Source organism: Chiroxiphia lanceolata, chromosome 1, assembly GCF_009829145.1.
Source record: "Chiroxiphia lanceolata isolate bChiLan1 chromosome 1, bChiLan1.pri, whole genome shotgun sequence".
NCBI lineage: Eukaryota > Metazoa > Chordata > Aves > Passeriformes > Pipridae > Chiroxiphia > Chiroxiphia lanceolata.
The window spans coordinates 149,305,689-149,321,253 of NC_045637.1; the positions used below are offsets into that span (position 1 = coordinate 149,305,689).

The 15,565-nt window shown below is 37.9% G+C and overlaps 1 protein-coding gene across 10 annotated transcripts in view; it reads left to right on the top strand.

Moving 5' to 3' along the window:
- The window catches only part of KMT2C (lysine methyltransferase 2C), a 194,339-nt gene that overhangs the window by 141,314 nt on the left and 37,460 nt on the right, over nucleotides 1–15,565 (top strand). For 8 of the 10 annotated variants that reach the window (XM_032692870.1, XM_032692865.1, XM_032692872.1 and 5 more), the window contains 9 exons: nucleotides 1,198–1,326; nucleotides 2,355–2,474; nucleotides 4,829–4,959; nucleotides 6,133–6,313; nucleotides 12,088–12,192; nucleotides 12,552–12,599; nucleotides 13,771–13,908; nucleotides 14,088–14,120; nucleotides 14,203–14,319. In XM_032692870.1, coding sequence (XP_032548761.1) covers nucleotides 1,198–1,326; nucleotides 2,355–2,474; nucleotides 4,829–4,959; nucleotides 6,133–6,313; nucleotides 12,088–12,192; nucleotides 12,552–12,599; nucleotides 13,771–13,908; nucleotides 14,088–14,120; nucleotides 14,203–14,319 — 1,002 coding nt within the window. The remainder of the gene's footprint in view (nucleotides 1–1,197; nucleotides 1,327–2,354; nucleotides 2,475–4,828; nucleotides 4,960–6,132; nucleotides 6,314–12,087; nucleotides 12,193–12,551; nucleotides 12,600–13,770; nucleotides 13,909–14,087; nucleotides 14,121–14,202; nucleotides 14,320–15,565) is intronic. The other 2 variants (XM_032692911.1, XM_032692871.1) reach the window with 1 other exon arrangement.

Consider the following 15,565-nt stretch of genomic DNA (forward strand, 5'->3'; position numbering starts at 1 on the left):
AAAAAGAGGCTTTATCTGAAAAAAACCCGAGTTCATGGTAATTTTGTTACCATCTCATTTTTAAGCTTTCATCAGGTTCAGCATTTCATCAGGTGTTCTACATTTGAAAGTCCACTTGAAAGTTGAGCTTGCTTTGGGAGCTTCAGCTTGGTGGCCTTTGCCAAGCCACCAGCTTTGTTGGTGGAACTCAGCAAGGTCTTTAACAATGGGAGGGTCTGGTCTGTGACAGCGTGTGGAAGAGCAAGGGATGTAGCTCTACCACAGCAGAAGTGCTATGAAAGAGTCCAACTCGCTCTTACAACACTATTTCTCCCTCTTACAACTGCATGTGGTTTTAGACCATATAGAATTATACACCTAAACCCAAAGCAGGAAATCAGAATTCCAATATCTTTTCAGGGGTGAGAGTATATTTAGCATTTCAAAGGCTTTACAGTAAAATGAAGATGTAAGGTCTTTTTGGGGGATATCAGGAAGAATTAACTCCCTCTTTCTTCAACACCAAAGGCTTTTTAATGTCAGCATACTTTACATCTGTTTCTACCCTTCTTTCCCACAGAATATAAACTCTAACTCTGAATTACAGTCTTCATCTTCAAGGCTGAGTAATTCCTTTGGGCTGAATTTTCTATTACATAAGTCCAATTCCTCTTCATAGAAAGTCTGCTTTCAGTCAGTCTCACTGCTTTAAGTCATGAATGCTCTAAACTAAGAGTCATTAAACATTACTTTCCAAGTGCAGGCTGCAGTTTTTCAATGTCTTCTCAATTAAAAAAAAAAAAAAAGCCCTACCAAACAGAGCTGAAGAGGACAGTGAACAAAAGGAAATATATCTTGGTAAATTGGTTCCATATTCCTTGATGTATGGCTACAGATTGCTCAGACACTTAGAAACGGTGATGGCACAGGCTTCTGAAGAAGGCAGCAAAACATTTCTCATATTCACATGTAGTAACTATAGCATTTATTCTCTGGCTTTGTCTCAACAGCATCTCATAGGAAATGTGTGTATAAACTGGCTCCTTGTGTAGAGATAGAGTGGGTTTCCCAAGAGTGTCCAGAGATTATCTGTGACCCTTCAGAAAAATCTCAACCGTTCTCAATCAGTTTCTCAGAAATCAGTCAGATGTAGAAACTGTGGAAAAAATACCTTCTTCCCCTTTTCAAGTTAAAGTTACCATTGCCTCTTTTCTGCAGAAGGTGATCTTATGGATTGTGATGGAAAATCAGATTCCAGCCCTGAACGGGAAGCTGTGGATGATGATACCAAAGTGGCTGAAGGAGCTGATGGGATTAAAAAAAGGAAACGAAAACCATACAGACCTGGTAGGAAAAAGTAACTTAAACAATTGTGTGTCCACAGTACCCCTCTTATTAGTATGCTGTCAATTGTAGTATTTCAAATCTATACCTTGTATTGATTCTTAACGTGATAGGAAATTGTACTGTATTTGTGTAATTGGTGAAGGAGAATTTTTATGTGTGTGTATTTATATACATCTGGCAATATTTGAATTTCAGAGAACTTTTTGCAGTTCTCTTATTTTCTGAAATACTCGATAAGAGTCATTTAGTAAATATTTGCAGATTGCTTCTGACAGTGAATTTTAATGAATTCAGTTATTGGATGAATTAATTTATTTTAATTTCTTAGCGCAGTTGACTCTTAATTATCTGGACTGTGGATTAACTGTGTGTCCCGGGTGCAGAAACACTTGAGCTGTATCCAGGCAGAATACATCTATTAGTTTTCTGCAGCCAACAATTTCCCTGGAAAATTAGACAAACCTGTGTCTGGGGCATTTACATACATATACACCATCTGCAAAGGATCAGGAATGCTGCAGTCAGTCTCTAGTGAAGGATTCTGGAGTTTCAGGCAGTATGATGTTGACAGTTATCTTTTTATTTTGTGGTATGTCCTTCTCTAGTACCGTCATATGGAGTGGTGAGTCTCCTAGAGCTCTTTGTAGAGGGGTTTTTTATGGTCTTTTGAGGTTCTTTAGTAGGTTTCACTTGGTAGATTGACAGTTAATTCCAGCAATTCCTCAGCTTGCCAGAGGAGGGGAAATCTAGCATCTGAAAGTTGCCAGGTTTGGTGATTTGAACTTCTTGTGGTTGTTTTACAATCCCATAATTGTTATCCTGTTTGATCATTGCATATATACCCACCAAGACATTAAAATTCAGAAATATTTCATAAAACTCTGAATTAAAATGCCTTAAGTATTTCAGATTCATTCTTAGTCCTCTAGATGCAGCAGTCCCCTTGACCTGCATAGTAATCTTGGCTCTTGCTCTTACTATGAAGCTCAGTTTTTATCAATACGTTGAATTTTTACTTCCGTCTTAAGGTATTGGTGGATTTATGGTACGTCAGAGAAGTCGTACAGGGCAAGGGAAGACTAAAAGATCCCTCTCCAGGAAAGATTCTTCTGGATCTGTTTCTGAACAGTTGCCTGGCAGAGATGAAGGTAAATGCAGGAACTTGTTTTTAAATTTTTGTTCATGCTTAATGCAATAAAAATAATACAACTCATCAACATACATGTTTGTCATGATGGCTTTATCAAATCAACTGAAAATACCCACTCCTACATACTTAAAATTTCAGCAGAGCCCATGATTTACAAAGAAACTGAAATGATGATTTGCTGCCTATTCTGGGAGATAAATAGTGAGGATTATAAGGCAGATTTAGAGCAATCTTCTTTCTGACACACCTTCCTCCACATGTAGTCCTGATCCAGAGGTGTCTTCTGGACCATCAGTTTTAACAGTCACCAGTGTTCCATATTCCACAAGTATGTGTTTATGCTCTGGAAAATCCTTTATCAAAGAGTTTAATTACATATATTTTTTGTTTCATGAAGAAATAATTCCTTCTTATTTTAAAATGAGACGTTATTTTAAACTGAGAGTTTCATAAACTACCCTTACGTTTTATGTTATGAAAGATGACTTAAAAAAAATTAATTCCATATTAATTTTTAATACAGAAACATTTTCTAGACATGTGTCATATTTCCCCATCAGTGTTGTCCCTTCCAGGACTGAAGAACCCAACTGTGGTGTCTCTTCTCGTAGCAGAGCCATTTCAATGCTGCAGTACTTGGTCAATTGGGCACCTAACAAGGAGTCAGATTTTATTTGTGTGCCTTTTTCTCTTACTTGCTGCGTGTGATTAGACTAAATTATTTCACCCATCTGGAGTTGTTCACACTAATCTAGAGAATACTGAGGTATCATTCAGGTGAGATGTGGAGTATGTTTAGTTCAGAGCCCGTTTCCTATACAGTCAGTAGAAGGAGGCAGCTGCTTTTAAAGGTTGGTTGATACCACCTCAGTTGGAAGACTCTGGCCTTTGATTTCTCCTATTGCTCTCTCCTGTCTGTTTGGCTGTTGTATTTTTACCCTTTCTAAATCCAGATTAGTGTCTTGCTATGTATTTGTACAACATGGTGGAGACTGGATCTTTGCTACATCATCCAGACAGTATTATTAAAAACTAGTATTTAAAGTCCACAATTTAGTGCTTCTTTTCTCTTTAATATTAGTGTTACAGCTGTGTTTTTCTGCTTTGTAAATATTATTTCATTGTAGCATGCTGCCTTTTTTCAGGTAGTGCTGAAAATTTTGTGGTAATTTTTTTCATTTCTGTAGGATCTGCTACTTTAAGTAAAAGAAAAAAAAAAATTGGTTAAGAAGCGAATTCCCCATTCTGGGTCACAGGACAATGCATATTGTTAAAAAGCAGTATTCCTAAACAAGTGTTCTTCAGTTAAAAGTTGGAGCTTCTCTTTGTCTGCTCAGGCACAATTGCTTGTTGAGAAAAATATAAATCAGAAAGTCAATGTGTGTTTTAAATCATGACAGCTTGCTGAGAGCCTCCTTCTCAGCGGCCAGTACTCATCAGCCTTCCCAGGATTTTTGGCACTCCTTTTCTCTGTAAAACCTCCCTCTCAGACAGTGCAGAGGTCACAGTGTTGGTGAACATCATTCCACTCGTGGTCCTCTGAATATGATATGTAGGAGATCACTACAGTACAAAGCAAAGCTGATTTTATAACCATGTTAATATGGTTTCTTAAATAACTTCCCAGGGTCCTTAACTTCATATGGTTTGCTTTGGCAAGACAGAAGTAGCAGGACATATAAAGTTCTGCTTTTACCTGCAGTGCTTTCCCTGCTCGGTTGTAATAAAATACTGAATGATTGATGAGCACTCTGTGCTTTTGTGTTTATTAGAAAAAGCAATGCCACTTTGAAATATGATAGCTGAATAAATGTGTAATTTTTCTTGAAGGGATTCTTTATAGATTTCTTTTTCTAGCCTGTTCGTTATTTAAATGACAGTTCTTTCTCGGATTTAAAAAGAAAATAAGTTTTTTACTTTCAATTTGAGAAAAAATAGTGTGTGAAATGAAACGTGATTAATGTGTAACTCAGCATTGATGATTTTGGAGATACTCCTTCAGTGGAATTGTCTTTCAAATACCTGGTTGAATGGCACCTATAATTTCTCTCAAATTACCACATTCTTCTGTGACTTGGAGGTACAAAAGTTAAAGGTCTGTCTGTAGCTGGGAGGTAAGAGGTGATGATGTGACTGGTATCACATATGATATTTCCTGCTGGCAGAACCCAGATGGTCAGGTGACAGATCACAGCTGGCTGGATAAAAGCCACCTTTAGAACACATCTGGAGTGATGTTCAGTAAACTCATGACCCAGAGGGGTAGCCAGATACATTAGATGTGCTACCACTGAATCTTTGGAGCAAATTAGTGAGCATTTTATTTATTTGTGCTTGAATGTTGCTTTTTAGGTTGGACAGAACAGCTGCCAGACACTCCAGTTGAGGAGTCCATCCCAGCTTCTGAAAGTACTGAGAAAATAAAAAAGCGTTACAGAAAAAAGAAAAATAAACTGGAAGAAACCTTTCCTGCCTACTTGCAGGTAAAGCTGTTGGGATACTTCTTGTGTAAATCCATTTAAATACCTGATCTTTATGTGTGTTGATTCATAGCTCATCAGCAGTCGTGGGTAATAACCAGGATATTAATGGTGATGGAGCAACTTACCTTTCATTAACCAGTTTATAAACTGAGTGTTCTCCCACTGAGAACATTATTTGGCTTATTCTTTTTCTCAGTTTCCATGAAAACTTTTATTATCTTGTAGATGTTCACCAAACTTCATGACATCAACTGTATTGGGATTGAAAGCAAAGAATTAATAGAGAGGCAGAACAATCTGTTTAAAAATAATTTGTATTTCCTAAGTGGGGAAGTAAGTTGGAAAGAAAATAATTAAACAACATTTCCTTTGGATTAATAAGGATAAATATTTCAGTGCACGTTTTTACTCCTATAAAATGCAGAATATTTCTTAGATTCTTCTTTTGTTCATGCTAGAATAACTGATACTGAAAAATCTATCTTTATTTTTAGAACTGTAGCCTAAATCAAGGGTTTATAGACTACGTGAAAACAGAAAAAGTTGTTATATAATGAATAAAAATTGACTAGAAAATTTTATAGATTGTTGTCAAATTACTGGGTGTTCAGGCCTGGATGAGTGATGGCTTATGTAATATTTTAAAAGCTACTAATGTAAGTTAAACATCTTCAGGTGTTTTGTTACTGCAGTGACACGAGGAGGATTTTGTGCTCAGTGAAACGTAGGGTTTGGTTGTTCTGGAATTGGGATCACAGGGTGCGTGCACGTTTTTCATTAACTTCCTGATCCAGCTGCCCAGCAGTGTTCACCTTCTTCAGCTGTCCTTTTTGTGCCAGGAGAAATGTTTTAAACACTTAACAAATTGTGATATATAATAACCCTGTGCTGGTACACTGTCTGTGCCACATGTGTAAGAAGATTAGAGTTTTTCTATATAATTTAAGGTGTGAATTTAATCATAAAACATTAGTAATGTACCTACCTCAGCTAAGTTGTAGCCACTCCTGATAGCCTGGAAGAGATATTGCCGTGCTGGAAGGCTCATGGGACTGAGACTGTGTTTTTATCATTACCTTTTAATATTAACTTTGTCATTTACTCAACTTTTTCAATAGATTTCAAAATAGGATTCAAAAGGATTCACTTTGAATCATTTTGTCTTCTTTGCAGGAAGCTTTCTTTGGGAAAGACCTACTGGATACCAGCAGACAGAACAGGATGAGCCTGGATAATTTACCTGAAGAATCACTTTCATGTAAAGCAAATCTGACCACCAATTTCCTGGATCCTTCATCTGACCCCCTTCTTAGCTCAACCTCCACTCCAGCTCAGGCAAAACTGGGACCTCAAGGTATACAAAGCTAAAGTTAGTGATAATTCACTAGTTTGATTTTATTGTTGTAACTGGAGCTTTTCCACTCTCTTTTCTACTTTTCTCACAGTGTTTATCTGATGTGTTTTTCAACATTCTGTATAGGAACTGTCCTTGTGAGGTTAAGTTACACTGATAATCAGTGATATTCAGCTCGAGGGCTCCAGCTGTTTCGGAAAGATCAGTGGATGGCACAACAATTGGCACTTAATACGAATCTGCAGCTCCTTGACTGCTGCAGATTTATACTCCATGTGTATAAAGTCCATGAAAATAAATTCTGTGTAAGAATAAGAATACAGATCTGTTGTAGAAGAAGACATAGATACTCTAATTAAAAGATATTTTTAGTAGTCTAGTGAATATTAGTTGGATGAATATCATCCGACTTTTCTTTAACATTTTAGGTTATTTTAGGTTGCCAGTCTCCTCGGAATTTTTGGTTCACCATGTCCTTTCTGAACATGAGTGCCCTTTCCAGGTACAGTTTGTAGCCCCTAGGCAATCTTTTGCTTTTGTGAAACCTTACTGAAGTTACTGCTGAGAGTTTTGCAAATAGCCAGAGGGTTGTAAAGTGCTGCTGAAAGGGCAGCGTCACACAAAAGAGCAATTAAAACCTTATGGTCTCCTCCAAATTATTTTTTTCTCTGTGTCTTGTAGTATATGCTGTTAGCTAGAGGTGTCTTTTTATTTTTAAAAACTATTACTATTTCTTGTGTAAATTAGTTAATTTATGGCTTGTGTTTCAGCTCATCATCAAAGTTTTTCCATCTAAAAATGTTTGTACACATTGATACAGTTTCCCCTGTCCAGAGAGTCATTTGAAGAAAGGTCACTTATTTTGATTGTTACTCAGTGAAAATCTGCTAAATGAGAAGTAAAAGGCTATATTATAATTAAATATTGATTCTTATGTGGTTGTAATAGAGAATGCAAAAGTTAATTTCCCTTTGAAGAGGAAGCTGGTGGAAATGGAGTGTTTCACAGTCTGTGTTTCCTTAGTTCCAGTACAAGAAGATAGGCTCACAATGACTTTTTCCCATCCCAGCATTCTTTTGAAGCCAGAGAAATACAACTTTAGAGGTCTTTGCTGGCCTATCCAACTGCAAGATTGAAGTCACTAATGTATTCATGTGTTAGGGTAGTATAGTGTTTTAGAAATTCTTGAAGTTGATGTTAATTTAATGTTCTATTTTTCCAAGTTTCTCAAAGTTTGAGAGTTCTTTGTAAATAAGCAGAGTTGTAAAATTTTGTAATTTCCTCCTTTTATTCAGAAATAAATAATAATGAGATGGCTATTAATAAATAAATCACTACCAATGGTTTTAGTAGATAGCCTACTGTTTTTCCCATTTGACATATGAGAGACTCAAAGGCCAGTGCTTTCTGGCCATAGGAATGTTCTCAACAATTGTCTCACAACTGTTCAGATTTCCAGCCAGAATTGTGTCCAGATGGAGCTGTTTGTTGTAGTGGGAGCACCAGTGGGTGAAGTCATCTGCCAGTATTGATCAGTTCCAGGGCAATTTTTCTTAACTCTTTCCCTGTGAGTTTCTGACACACAGTTATTTCCACAGTAGTATCCACACTTGTGAGAGACAGATTCATTTTGTGTGGTGGTGGAGACCCTGGTAAATTGTCTGATTGCTGAGCTCCCTTCTGGCTGGAATTGCAGAGCTGGAGATGAGAACAGTGTCCCAGGGCACCTGTGATGTTTTCATCGTTTCCACCCAGACCTGGCTGTGGAGCAGGAACAGCATGAACTGCTTTGTTCACTGCACTGGGAGGCTGTAGGACTGTGTTGTCACTGACTATGCTGTTTTCCTACAGTGCCATTTCTCACAAGGATTGCTGACTCCTGAGAGTCCTTCCTTAATTGCATAGGTCTTTTCCAGAAGGAAAAAACATTCTTCTCCTGGAGACTCCACTTGTGTAATCCCAGGATTAGGTACAGTGATCAGTCTGCTCACTGAGCAGAGCAAACAGAGCATTCCAGGGACACATTCTGTGATTTATTTAATCTTACAGCTTGGTTAATGGTAGCTGAAGCTTTTGCTGTTTTCCAGTAGCCAAGCCTGCAGTAGTGATGGGGATTGGCAGAGCTGGCCAGAAGAGGGGTTTTGGAGTCCTTTGTTTATTGTTATTTTCTAGCGACTGTGGCTGAAGTGAGTTTTAGGCTCCCAGCCCTGATTTCTGTCTGGCAAAGAGGTTGCTGTTTGTGTTCTCAGTTACAAGACCCACCTTTCCTGTGGTTTTATAACGTGTGGCACACTGTGCACTGTATCCTGCATGGCACCAACCCTTAAAATCATTTCCAAGGCAGTGCTGGAGCAGAGTGCAAAGGTTTGCTCACTGAGAACACAAGCACCAGATCTCCAGGGTCTCCCTGGCTGTTCTTCATGGGTGAAGTTGAAGGTGTTCATTAGGATCTGTTGCATTCTGAGGACTGTCTGCATCTCTCTTGAGTTTCTTGACTTGCGTGTCCCTGATGAAAAAGAGGCCACTTGGTGAGGTGTGCTCTGTGAAGGCTCTGGCAATGTGAACTTCCCTTTATCTTGAAATAGCTCAAATTCAGTGTATTTTTTTCTGTGGATGCTGAAAAAGTCATTTGTTCAAGTGGGGTCTCCAGAGTGTGCTAAAGAAATTCTTCCCAGACAAAAGGAGAGGAGTTGTCTGGATCTCTGCAGCTGATTCAAGTGCTGCTGGGACGTTTTATAGCTGGATACATTATTGCCTGATAAAGCATCTTAGGGTGGCTGCAGCCTGGGGAGAGGCATTTTTGTTATTGTAGAACTTAATAAATAAACAAGAGTAAATGCATTGGAGGGACCGGGATCACAAGATAGCAGTAGAACTGTGCTCTCTTAGAGATCCAGCATTACAAGCAAATTATTTTCCTTTTTGCTTTGTCTCTGCTTTCATCTCCATTCTGAAAGAGTCAAATTAATGAGCAGTATTGAGCTATTTGTTTGGCAGCAGATGTCAACCAGCTATTGATTCTGATCTGAAGCAGCTGACTCAAGTGATTTCGTTGTTTCCAAGATAATGTTTAGCACACATGGAATTAAAACAGCCTAAAAATAGAAGAAAAAAAAGTACAAATATGCTTTAGATTAGATGTCTTATGTGAGACTTGTGGATCTCATAGACTCTGGCCCTCTGCTGTCACCAACACTCTGCCTTTTTATAGATTTAACAAGGTCCATTTTGAAAGCAGATTGCTTTTTTCCAGCCTACTCGTCTCATCAGAAGTCCATTACGGAATCTGATTGCCTTAATAGTTAGAGGCCCTCTAATTTGAAGCCTGAATTTATTCATGGCCAGTTTGTAGCCATGGGGGGGTAAACTGCTCTGTTATGTCTTTCCACCTGAGCTCTTTTCAGCTACTTATATATTTGTGTTCAAATGAGAAGTTGAGTGTTTAGGGGCTGTTCCCAAGCACGTGACTAAAGGCTGTGGAGAAAAGCAGCATAACGTAAAATAGTACAGAAGAATTAAAGGTTTTTAATACAGTCTTGATGCTTCCTTCATAGGGGCCCTGATACTCACCTGCAAGTAGAAATTGAGGAAAGTTAAAGGGTTAAAGTCAATCCTTTACCTACCTCCAGCTGAAGTTATTACATCACCTTCTGGTGCCTGGTGTTAGTTAGTTACTTGCATAATTGGACCAAATTGCCAGAAGGAAAACAAATATCTAAAGAAAACCTAAACAAGCCTAACATAAATCAAAGAAAAAATCCAACCAACCCACCAAAACCCCAGCAACTAGGTTCTGTTTAAAATCGTACATTTAACAGTACTTTTAATCAGGTACAAAAAATAACTATGCCTGCAAAGTGATGTGGTTTTGAGGCACTTTTTAATAGTTTTACTGATATCAACAGGAGCTGTATTCTGTATGTACATTTAGATAGATTGGTCTGCACTGGCACATTGATCCACCTCACTGAGCGGCAAAAAAAAATTATTTAATTAGGATTGAATCGTCTTGTCTGCATTGCAAAGGATAAAAGTGGATAAAAGTGAAGAATAGGAATAGTAAAGTGAAGAGGAATAATTTTCATTTTGGCTTCGTAGTGGAAGAAGGGAAGAGGGTTGTCTCTGAAAAGCAGCAGAAGGAGTTTCTAATTCATTGTTAAATTTAGCAGCTTGGAAAGTAGCCTCATGGTACAAGTAAATCCTTGGCAGCAGGCTCTGAATTAAGCTATGTACTTTCCTGGGGCAGTTAGATTGTAACAGTGGGAAGGGCATCTGTGTATGTGTGAAATGTGTGTGTTGACTTTCTGGTCTCTCTTCAACCTGGCCATATATTTGGTTTCTGCATTGTACATTTTATGATTTGTTTTAATCCCCTTTTTCTGTTTAGTTATATGTGTATTTACCATCTCATCATGTTTCCATGGTCTGGCAATGATTGATCACGTAGTCATGATAGTCTGCAGTTTTTCTGAAAAATATTTTTCTCGTCTTTCATTTATTTGTCAAACAATTTTTGCAAATGTTGCACATCTGTAATAGTCTTAAACAACTAGTTAATAAAACCAGATGGGCCATGCAGAGTAATTTCTCTCTAATGAATTGGAGGTCAAGAAAATAGTCTTATCCAGAATTTATTATTTAATATTAAAGAGTTTATTGCTAGACTGGGCCAGTTTTTCCTACATGACAAACAAACACAACATTTCTTGCTCTGGCTGTTCTCACTTCTTCAGGATTTCTTCTGATCTTAAAAATAGCATCTTCAATTTCTATTTATTTATTCTTGCCTCTTACTCTTAGATCAGGTTGCAGTAACTAGTTGCTTCTGTCTTAAGAAAGAGACTGGTTGTAAAAGAAGTAACTGATTTACCTTTAAAAAAAAGTTTCTTTGTTGATTTACTGTGAACTATGTCCTTTGTAAAACCTATTTGTTGGCTTTTACATTCATAAGCCTTTGTGTCTTAGAGGTTGCAACTTCTCAGTAGGTCTTGGGATTTTTTTCTTCCTCTAAAGTCATCCAGTCTTTCTTGAACATGACTGGTTACATCATCACTTTTAAAAATACTAACCAATGTAAGCATGTAAAGGTGGCTTCACATGAGGTAGGGTGTTGCGACCCACCCCAGAAAGTGGAGAGTAACCCAAGTTCTTATTAATAAATCCCTTGGGGTGGATTAGAGTGAAAACAACACTGAATAATCGGTGTTTGTAAACGTATATATGTAGGGTTTATTTTAGAACAGTTTTGTTTCAAAGGTGTAAAAAGGTACGTTGCCATTTTTGGTATTATCATCTATACCTATCATCTACAGCAATATAGCAATCATTAGAGCATAAGGATTACACTTAAGGAAATGTATAAGGTAGAGAAAGGGAAAGAAAGGATAAAGGTGAAAAGAGTCACAACCCACAGGGTCCAGCGATGAAACTTGGTAGTTGCAGCTTCCATGTCTGTTAGTTGAAGTGGTGTTCTTGGTCCGTTGGGGCTGGGGGAGGGAAGCCCCCACACTCAAAGAAGTTATGAGTTATTATATACTTCCAGAACGCCTTGTACCTCATGGCAGACACAGGGGGTTGGGCCCCGCTGCCTCTTCCCAGCCTGCAAAAGCCCCCTGGCGATCCTAGAATGCGTAAACGTTGACCTTTTCAGTCTCTGACAGGCCCTTGCAGCCTGGTAAGCCTGGGTTTGGGTTTCCAGCTCAAGCTCAGGTGCATCACCAGGGTAGTGCAGAAATGCCACAGCTGGTTAATTTTCTTTGTTGCGTCTCACACAGGTAGCACCGACGACCCTTTAGCAGATCTTTCTGAGGTCTTAAATACTGATGATGATATTCTTGGAATACTTTCTGATGACTTGGTAAAGTCTGGAGATCATTCAGGTATGTACATTTAGAAGGTCTCTCCAGTATTTGCTTTCTTTTTTTTCCCCCTCTTTATCATAGATGTATTTGTTGTACTGTATCCATAGGTTAAGCTCTAGGTCATTTCAGATATAATTTTCATATCTTAAGAATACCTTGGTTTGGAATGATTTTGTTGTGTCCTACCAAAAAAAAGATCCCCAACCTTGTCAACATTTTGTTTTACTTGGCTCTTTGCTTTGCTGCTTAAGAGAGAATAAAATGTAGCTGCTGTTGTCTCTCATACCTGCGTAGCTTTTTTCAGCATGCAGCTTTTTCTTTACTTTTTTTTGTTTTCGTGTTGTAATCATCCATTTTATCTGGTTTGGGTCCTGTAGGTCTTGATTTATGCACTTTCCAGGTTGAGAACTCACCCTCCCCATTTGGTAAGAATCTAAACAATGGATGATCCATGGTTAGCAGTAGCCCTCTTTCCTAGTGGTTTTAGCTGAAAGAACTGCATGTGTAGAAACTAGTACTCCTTTCTCCTTTACTGTGTCACTAATTCATGCTTTCATTTTCCACTCTGTGGTGTTCGAGTCTAACGCGACCTTCAAACTCTGCACTCTGCCTTCCAGAGTTTTGCTTACAGCTTTTAAAAACCTTCCTGAGTTTCTGTGTTCCATGATACAAACCCATGCATTTCCTTGCTGCCACTGTTGATATTACTTCCTATAGTAGTGTGTAGTTTTTATCATAGTGGTATATTTTGTGAATTAAAAGCATTTTTGTCAATATGAGTATATTAAAGCATGAATAAAGCAACCAGCATCGATTCTTTTGCCTCCACTGGGTAATGGTTCATCACCTTATGTAAAACACAGGTTGACAATACGTAGAATGGCACGTTTCATTATTTTAAATTTGAGTTTATTTAGTATCTATTACAGAAATACATTTTAAGTACTGAAGGAGGTAGTTCTTTTTTTTTTTTCCCCTCCCAAGTTTTTCTCATTTGGGAGATTTATTGACTTGTAAAGGATGTTAGGAAACTTATGTAGTAAGTTATGTTTTCTTAGTACCAACAAATCACTTTGAGGTAACCCATAATATTCAGGAGTTGTTTTTTGAAATAAAAACTTCTACAGCTTGTTTTATACTGGCTAAATTTCAGCAGCATTTCAGTAGATATTTAACGTAATATTTGAAATGAAGAACATTTGGAGTGCCCCTTAAGGTACACGAGGATGAACCATGTTTAGTACTGGTGTGGTTGTTTTTAAAATGTGAAAAACAGTTATAGTGGAACTACGTACTGAAAACAATACACTCAAAACCATGCTGTACCTAAACTCAGTAGTCTTATTTCCCATTCTTCCAGTTGCATTATATTCAATTAACATTCCTCAAACAATGTAATAAACTGGAGGTAAATAGTGCTTAGTTTTGTTTACTTTTTCTAATGAATGTTTTGTTTTGCCTTACCATTCAGATCTTAGGAAGTCCTGGTTTAGTTGATAGCTCAGCTCTAGGGGGTAAAAGAAGGGTTTATTCTCCTTACTCTATACCAGTAAATTTCACTATTCATGTCTAATTTAATATTCTTTCTTCCTTCAGCTGGATTGGATATTGGTCCCATCTCTGATGATCCTTCTTCTCTGCCTCAGCCAAATGTCAACCAGAACTCAAGGCCGCTGAGTGAAGAGCAGTTGGATGGAATCCTCAGTCCAGAACTAGACAAAATGGTCACAGATGGTAATTTTTTTGTCCTTAATCTTGGTCTTCTGGAGAACTTTAGTAGAAATAATCTTTTTTCCTCCCCACCAAGTGACTCATCTCTGTGTTGTAACATAACCATTTGAACTTGTCTGCACAATTACTTTTATTGGTTCTTTTGGTGATTACTTATTCTGTGTTGTCTTTACTTTGTCCAGGTGCTATTCTTGGTAAACTGTACAAAATCCCAGGTATGTATCCCAGTCTTCACTGTCTTTTATAAAACACAGTTCATAAGCAATACCAGCAACTCATGCACGACTTTTTTTTCAGAGCTGGGAGGAAAGGATGTTGAAGATCTGTTCACAGCTGTGTTAAGTCCAGCAGCCACACAACCTCCTCTGCCACAGCCCCCACCTCCACCCCAGCTGATATCTCTGCACAGCCAAGGTATGTTCCTCTGCTACTTTTATGAAGAGCAGCCTGCTCAGCACAGTTGTTTAGATGCTGCCATGGGAGTGGGACACAGCCCTGTTTCTGCCGTTGCTAAATTGTGGAACTTGCCATTGTGAATTTGTGAGCTGTTACTCTAAACCTGTTCTGAAGGGGGCATGTGATTAAAATCCACATAAATATTGCTAATAGATAAGGACAGATATTTGAGATTTTTCTAACATATCGATGCTTTTATCTTAGCTGACGCTTCTGTGATTTTGAAATTAGTCTGTGCTAAAGCATGTGTTCTCACTTCACTCTTTAATTACTTTTGAGTACCTCCTCAAGGGTAAGGCAAGAGTCTGTATAACACTAATTTACTGAGTCTTAATTTCCTGTAAGTATGCAGTTTAACATATTAGCTAGTCCTGTTAGAGAGAAGGCTAAATAATTTTGAAATGTATCTTGGAGATTATAATTTATTTTTCTTCATTACTACTAAAATTACCATGAGTTGATACGGCATATTCTTGCTCTGATATTGAAAGCAAGGGGCAAATCGATTTTATTTATTGTTATTGCCAGTAGAGACATTTTTTTAAGCAGTATGTATGAGGATAATCACACGTGCTCCTTTTCTTATCAGACATCACCTCTGAGCTCATGTAAAGAGTGCCCATTCTGTTACACTGGTACTACAAAAAGTAATATGAAGATTGATTTCACCAGTGAATTAATCATAAGAAGAAAAGTGATTGGTTTCCTAGTTGGATTAATTTCCATAAAAAGGAAAGACTTCAAAAACTCTTAGAAAGGAGAGAGTTTAAAGCATATAATGAGGTGATTTAAAGCAAAAGATAATATAGATATCGTTGCCTGTTTCCCAGTTACTTGAGTACTTGGAGATAACTTCAGCATTTGAGCTCTGTAAGATTGTTCAACTCCTCCCTGTGGGAACTGCCACAATTACAAAGTTTTAGATTTACAATTTGGTTCCGTTACAGTGTAATGATCCACATGTTTCTGTGAGATAAGTGCAGTAGTTGGGAAGATGGCATCAAGTTTCAGCAACTTCAAATCCAATGAATGCTGTCTTCTCACATGTGATCCCACAGTGCAAAGCAGAGGCCTGACTGTCCCTCCAGGTCTTCACAGTTGCTGTATACTCTCTGTTTACCAGCTATAATAAAGCACATTTTCTTAAATTTGGTGTGCTTGCTGCATAGCACATGTAACCTATAGATCAGAAACAGTCTCCTAA